Here is an 8,060-nt window from a genome sequence, read left to right as displayed (position 1 = left end):
TGTACGCTCTGTATATCCATAATTGACCACAATAAAAACGATAATAAAGTGTTCACAGAGACAAGAGTCAAAAGGGGTGCTCGTTATTATAACGGAGGTGATTTTTATTTCAACAAAAATAACAATTTACATTGAACTGTCTTGATAATAATATTATCGTGTATGCTACACCTGTAGTTTACTGTAGGCGTGGTATGCTCTCGCTCGCTATTAATTGTAGTTAATTTATTTGAATTAATCGCATTAATAGCGGGTTCGTAGGTAATATCGCTTCTTAGCCTTTCTTCTTTTGTTTATTTTAATGTTATTATTTCACTTCTCCTTTCTCTTTTTTTTCTTTTTTTTTTTACTTTTTCTTCCTCTTCCTTTTTGTTTAAATCTCGTTTCATTTACTCTTTTGTCTCCTTATTAGCTTCTCGCATTCCGCGCAACTGCATCATAAGCATTATCATCGTCATCATCATCATCATTATTATTATTATGATACAATATTTTTTGTTTAGGATGGAGCTGAGTACCTCGGCGTGTTCTTTACTTCATTCCATCTACTTTCTCTCTTTTACCTATGTACAGATTTCCTTATGCGAAAGGAATCATCGATCGATAGATGTCCCTTCAGGTTGAAAACGATTATAGGTACATACACACGATGCCTTATCGATATCTTACGTCGTTTTTAGTCTATAGAATAGTCTAGATGTGATTTACCTGCCATGTCAACGATAATATTAGTTTTCATCTTTTTCGTTCTCTTTCATCGTGTCTGTGTGTTTTCTCGTGTATGTATATTTATTTTCACTTGACTTTGTCTTACGATGTTGCGAAATACCTAAAAAAGAGGATTGCCATTGTCGTACTCCACTTTCTAACTCCAACTCTAATATAGGACATTCGATTCCGCTATTAACATTCGAGAGTATCGCTCGAGAGTATCGATCTGAGCAAGTGTTAATCTTGAAAATATTTTTACACGCAATTGCACAATGTCGAGTCGTGTTTGTACGTATGTACAAAGATCGACGCATAGATTAAAGAGAGTTCACAACAATTTTTCCGGTACACATATATATTTGGCTCTCAGGAGCCAAATTGATCAACACTTCCCATCAAATTCTAGAATTGCATTCTCTGAGCAAAAAAAAGATGACTTACATTCGTCAGTTTATTGTTTTATTCGTACACTGGAAGAATATAACATAAATAATCGTAAAATAAACAAGGTATATACATTTCTCTACCACTTTTTTTTATCTCTTGATGTATGAAGTTGACCAACGTAGTTTCTGAGAGACACATATAATTTTGTGTGTATTAATTTGGCGATTATACATACTCAATATGTATATTTCATAAGTTTCGTATTACGGCCGAATGGCTATGTATGGAGCTATTGATGATGAAGTTCGATAAGGCGGCGAGCGAGAAAAGTAAAAGCGTTCGATCACCTACGACCTACGACAATCTACGTTAATGCAGCAGAAAGAAAGCAGAGAAACGCCAAGGGCACTCTTCGAAAAGTACAATCGGATCACGGTTTAGAAACTGCTGTCGTTCACACTAGGTATACTTTTCCGTTTATGTATTTGTTTCGTCCTAATATTCCATTCTCTATATGTATCTTGTTTTTTATTTGTTTAATTTATTGGAAGCATTTAAACACGGTATTCTTCAGGACTCCGATTTTGTATAATTTAAAATTTACTCTTATCTTTTTGTTCTTTTCTGCTGTTTATTTCTTTGATGTTACGATGAATGTAAAGCTCCGTAATAATATGATTTATGTTGATTGTGAATCGCCTTACCATTGGCTAAAATAAATGCTCTGTATATCTTATGCGAAGCTGCAGAATTTCCATGGTGTTTTTCTTCGCGTGAATTTATATAGTGTACACATGTTTATACAGGGTATTCTAATTTCTTCTGGTCATGCTTTCTTAGGTGTACATAAGAAAAGGATGTTACGTAGATATAGGTCGTTCGAAGCTTTATAGAAAAATTTCAAGAAGCTGATTTGAATGTACTATGTTATAAAACAAGGATCAGTTCACAATCAATGTAATTATTAAGCGTTACTATCACAATTTAAAATTATCTAGAAAGTCCATCTCAGTGAATTAATTAAATCTTTGTATTCGTTCACATATATTAATAATTGTTTAATATAAGTATTTTCTTCTAAGGTTATTCACACATTAAAGTATCGAGATCCGAAGTCAGCCGATACTGGTGATCTAACTTTTACGTATTGCTTTTTTATATTTTTCATTTTTATTATTACATTTTAATAAAGCTTCCAACGACCTATATTTGTATAACATTTTTTTCTTATTTATATCTATAGAACATTCCGATAAAATTTGCCTGGAAAAGACTCGGACACCCTGTATATTGTTATTTTAATTTTTCTCACGAATACCTTCTTGCGCCCAGGGCAGGTTATCCAAATAATACTGAGAAGATGACCTCTGATTGACATCTTTTAACGCATTTCATTTTGAATATCGTTTTTACGTTATATGCGTTGAACAGAACAGTATTTTAAATTACTATCAAACGCTGAGAGAAATTTCTGATTTATATCCCGTTCTGTTTGACATTCACGATTCTACGATCGAACAGAACAATATTAATCCTGCAGTGGCACATCCAGTTAACAGCGAAAGATCCAAGTTAGTATAGGACATAAAAGATCCCAGTTTCCGAAGTGAAAGGTCTATACGATATGACAAAAGTATAAATAATAATTTCTACGAAAAAGATATACATTGGCTTCATGTATAATGATGTTACGTTCGGATTTGCAAGAAATAATCGAATATCTTACATGACTCTTTGAAAGTCAATGAAAGTCAATAACTTGAAAGTTAATTATATTGGAAAAAAGGAAATGACGTGAGTTTTGCCCAAATAAGAAGGGTAAAAATCTGTTACACTGATTTATAGATCGCAGAATATCAATTTATGCAAATCATTGGAATTACATTCGCGAAGATTGCCGCTTTCGATAATCCCAAAAAACAAAATGCTATTGCAGGATTAATCAATATGACGGGATATTATAATTGTAATTGTAATTGTAGAGATAAAGATAATAATGATGGTGACCATAATTTGATACTGTGTTACCAACTAAACGTAATATAATTCATTCGAATGACGCGATATTACTATAATCACAACAGCATGAGAAAGGACAGTGTGTCGGCATGGATGCATCGATGATCACGTGTTTCCTTAACATCCGAGATCTTTAAAGACTCCTTTTTACGTTGTCGTTTAAAAATATGTAAAAATCGCGGCATAGAACGCAGAAGTTCTCTTTTTTTCGAAGTCGCAAGTTGAAAAGACACTAAGAATCCTTAACATGAGACCACTGGCGAAGCGAAGGTTAATAAGTTCGTTTATTTACAGACACGGTTTTATCAAACGATCTTGTTTTGCATACACACACGCTCTCTTTCTCTCTCTCTCTCTCTCTCTCTCTCTCTCGTTCTTTCACTCTTCCTCTTTTTTTTTATAGACGAACGACGGTAACATGTAACTCGCGAGAGGTAAACGACGAATTCGCAATCCTGAAGTGTCCCGATACCACCGTTGCTGTTCGTTTATAAACTATGGAGTATTTCCTGTGCTAAAGTTTAACACGTTGACTGCCACGCGTGTTTTCAAAGAAATCTCCGCCAGGCCACACGTGCAGCAGTACCAAGCGTTCTCTGCTAGATGCTCCCATCGATATTTTAGTAATGCGAGTCGCTCATGTGGTGGTCTCAAGAATAATCTTTCGTTTCGTTTGTTCGCAACATTAATAAAACCACTAGCTGTTGTTGAATATAATGAAGGAAAGTGTGGTATAGATTATTCCGATCAAATGGTTTTTTATGCCATCACAATCAGGAAAGGAATCAAACGGTACAGAAAACTTGGCATTCAACTCCTTCTGGGAATTTCTGTTCTAAACGCTTTGACGGTTTACAAAATTCCAACAAGGAAAAATATAAATATTAGAATATTTAGACAATTATTAGTTGCAAAATTATTAGGGTTGTCTGAAAATACAAAAAATCCTTGTCTTCGACTGAGTTGGCATAATATCGCCGTCCGGAAAAATGATTCCGGAAGAAGCATTAGACGCGCATGCAAACTATGTTATGCGAATAAAAGACGTCGAATGGACCGAACAAAGGCACAAAAGAATTTGAAGAAAACAACAACTTATTGTCCAAATTGTGCCGACCAACCTCGGTTATGTACAGAATGCTTTAAAGTTTTACATTCTAAATGATTTTTTAATAAACCATTTTCGTATTACTTTTATAACAATTCAACAGTTTTATTATTATGGAATATCTTTTCAAATACCTACGACGATCCTTCGCAAGTAGTGAAATAAGCGACACCCGAATATGGGTTACGCGGCTCGACCAGAAACGCACCCGTATTCGGGTGTCGTGGCAGTCAACGTGTTAATACGAACGCCTATAGGAAAAGCTAAATTTTTCCTTTCGTTCTTTTTTTCGTTTTCAAGAAAAGTAAAATTGTTAGAAGAAAAAAACGTCGAAGAAAAGTTAACATACAGAAGTCTTGGAATTTCAAAATCATTACTTTATCAACTCGTGATCGTGTCAAGGAGGCTTTGTAAGATCTTTGTTTTTCGTTTATAACATTGGTCTCGAGACATCTGTTCCATTTTTTGGACATTGTCCGCTTCACTGAAACGATCATGTTTCGCAACATACATACATACATACATGCATATATACATACATACGTACATGTATATATATATATATATATATATAGATGCAAACGAACTCTATTTCACCGACGTTATAGTTCGAACATTCTCTATTGAACAAATATTTCACGCGTGTGCAGTATGTACATATAATATTGGATACTCTTCCGATATGATCCTCGCGGAAACGAAACGACGTAAACATATAAAGCGAACCGAGGATGATGTTACCGCGACCCACAATGTAGAGACAACGAAATCTATGTTTACATTTTGGTAAAAATAGTTCGCGCAAATGTATAGAGGCACTCGCATTGTCCGACTGAATGCTTTTTTTTCTCGAGAGCTTTCATGAGCTTGATTATATAAAAAGTGTGTAAAGAAATAAAGTACGAAGGAATATACACATATATTAAATGTATGTATATAATAAGCATATACATACATACATACATACATACATACGTATGTGTGTTATGTATGCATGTATACATATATGTATATATACTCGTTTGGTAGAAGTGATTTCCGGTGCAGCAAATATTTGCAATAAAAAGCAATATTTTTCTTATGACAAGGGGACTAAGATTCTCGTTTCGAGTGTCGCGTGACTAAATGAAGGAGCAGACCGCACGGTTCAACTTACGTTTGCATACAAATATAAAATTAGGCTATATAAAAATTCTTTATGTGTTACACGTGTCTTCACCGATGTATGTATGCATGTATATGTATTTATCCGAGTAAGTGAAAATGTAACTTGTGTTTTGCAACGTGTATAACTGCGTAATGTATTCTTCTTGTTTGTTTGATAGTCAGAGCGTACAGGTTCTATAATTTCAATCAAATAAAATAAAATTCACATCCATTCGCTTGCATGTGACGGATGATCATTCTTCCCATTGATCATTTATAATCGCCTGTATACGTTTTCTTTCTTTCTTTCTTCTTCTTCTTTTTATTATTAATAAGAGAAGTAGTTCGGGAAGTTCTTTCCCTAGTCAGTTCATGGCGTCTAATCCCTAAATGCTAGCTACATCACTTACGCTAAATCTAGATTCTTACAATATAGCATACGATTAAACTAGCCATCATATACCTACTTGTTCAACTTAGAAATTAATATTGTGTACTATGTACAACACTTAGAATTACACTTTTTTTGTTGTTTTGTTTAAAACCCACTTCACCAAGGAGAGAACATTTAAATATGATCTCGATAAGATAGTACACCGTCAACCTGTGCGAGGATGCATTTTATATGTCCTTACACGTCCGCCATATTGACTTTTCGTCAAAATTTGAGGCTACGATCTCTTCGCACTGGTATTAACAGATGAGGCTATTTTTTTATACTCCCAGACACATCACAGATTCATTCCAAATAAAAACACGTATGCCTTTCTAACGTTGTATCGTCGTTTAACGATTATATATCATTCATTATGTACAAAAAAGCGTCTCCATTGTGAACTTGGGCTAGCCTGGACGTTCTACAGGTCGATTCTATTCGCTTAATCTTTGTTGATGGTTTTGTTCTGGAAAGGATCGAATACTTGCGTACGATGCACACTTTCTTTCTATAATTAGACGCAAAATTACGTGTAGAAAGACGACTGAACACTACTCAAAAGTTTTTATGAGCATTAAAAACAATTTTCGCTTTTAGCCAAAATTTCGCTACACACTGTTCTTATATTTTTTTTCAAATTCAATAAAAAAATTAAATATCACGACGATATGTGTATTACAGAAGATTTAATAATTTTACATCTGTATAGATTCCTCTGTGCCGTTTTGAAATTAAAAAATCCTCGTTTTGTATAAGTAACTAGTATAAGTTAGAAGCGAATGATATCTTAAAAAAATCATAGCGTTTTTATAAAAAACAAAAAGAAGTGGCGGTGAAAACAGAAATAATTATATTTAATCTAGCTGATAATTATACACAACGTTTACGTACAGATTAGCGCGGAGAATAAGTAATGCGTAAAAAAATATCAATTATTAATTAAAATTACGCTATTATCGTTTCTCGTGCGTTGGGACGAGTATTAAAAAAATAATAACGTTTCCGTAAAACAACCGCATTTACATGTACACAGAGAGTACGGAAACGATCCTCGACTAAAAGAATACACTGACGGAATATGAAATTTATAAAATAAACTCTATTCATATATATAAAAACATCGTACTATAATCTCTATTTGCGGAATATGATAGAGTTCATGATAAAAAAAAAAAGGAAAAGAAAAAAAGAGAATGGAAATGAAAAAACGGAACGAAACGGAACGAAATAAGAGAAAAGGTTCTTTGACTTGTTTATCATTTGAGAAGAACTATTGGACACGACCAGTTAGAACGCAGTGGCTAACGCCCGAGAAAAGATATTGGTAATTATGAAATATTCAACATTCATTGTCGTAGTCTGAATATGATTTTCATCCAGGATAAACAAACCACATAAATACCCTAAGAAGAATATTCTCAGAGCGTCGATCAGTACAGATTGCTGTACACGTTCCTAAATTATTAGACTATCAATCCTCGTCAGAAAGTGGTTCGTACTGCGCAGAAAGCAATGGTGCCGGCTCGGCTTGCATTTGCTCAGACTTTGTCACAGAGGCTGATCCGGAAGTCGGGGGTGGTGGCGCTGGCGGCGGGCCAGTGTGAACGCCTAAAGCGCTGAATGGATAAAAGGTGGTAGTGGGTGCCGGTGCTGGTGGTTGAGGAGTTTGATTCGGAGTCTCGTCGACCATCATTTCTCCGCTCGAGGGGCTTTCCACGTTCCCTCCGATTTTGTCGTCCTTTTCTCCGCTCGTTACGTTTCCTCCGTTTCTGTCAGCTACGCTACCTCCTTTGTCGTCCTCCGATGTACGCATCACTTCAACGATCTTGTTCTTAACGTAATCCAAAGGTGAAAGGTGCGGCTTATTGGAAGGAGTTGCAGAAGTTGATGTGGCAGTGGTTGTTTCATACAGGCGGCGACCGTAATGATTAGTACCTGGTTCTGGTGGCGAAACAGGCTCGACCGAGTGGAATTGTTTTCCTACTGATGATGCTGGTTGCTGATGCTGGTGTTGATGTTGGTGTTGATGTTGGTGCTGCTGCTGCTGCTGCTGTTGCTGTTGCTGCTGCTGCTGCTGCTGCTGTTGCGATTGTTGCTGCGTGACTCGAATTATTTGACGCTCGTCTCCGGCTTTAACGGAATCGGGTTCGCTAGTTTTTCGCCTCTTCCACTGATCTTCCGAGATTTGATACCTATTTGATCAGGAAACATTTTATTACAAGAATCTTTATAATAGTTTTTTTTTTATTTTTA

At 35.3% G+C, this 8,060-nt stretch overlaps 1 protein-coding gene across 13 annotated transcripts in view; it reads right to left on the bottom strand.

Moving 5' to 3' along the window:
- Window positions 1-83: 83 nt before the first annotated feature.
- The window catches only part of LOC100643368, a 67,389-nt gene continuing 59,412 nt past the window's right edge, over window positions 84-8,060 (bottom strand). For all 13 annotated transcript variants that reach the window (XM_012311376.3, XM_048408414.1, XM_048408415.1 and 10 more), the window contains one exon: window positions 84-7,999. In XM_012311376.3, coding sequence (XP_012166766.2) covers window positions 7,279-7,999 — 721 coding nt within the window. In that variant the 3' untranslated portion in view covers window positions 84-7,278. The remainder of the gene's footprint in view (window positions 8,000-8,060) is intronic.

This window comes from Bombus terrestris, chromosome 9 (genome assembly GCF_910591885.1).
Source record: "Bombus terrestris chromosome 9, iyBomTerr1.2, whole genome shotgun sequence".
Classification (NCBI taxonomy): domain Eukaryota; kingdom Metazoa; phylum Arthropoda; class Insecta; order Hymenoptera; family Apidae; genus Bombus; species Bombus terrestris.
The sequence above is the reverse complement of the archived record's forward strand: the minus strand, read 5'-3'. Positions and strand labels throughout refer to the sequence as shown.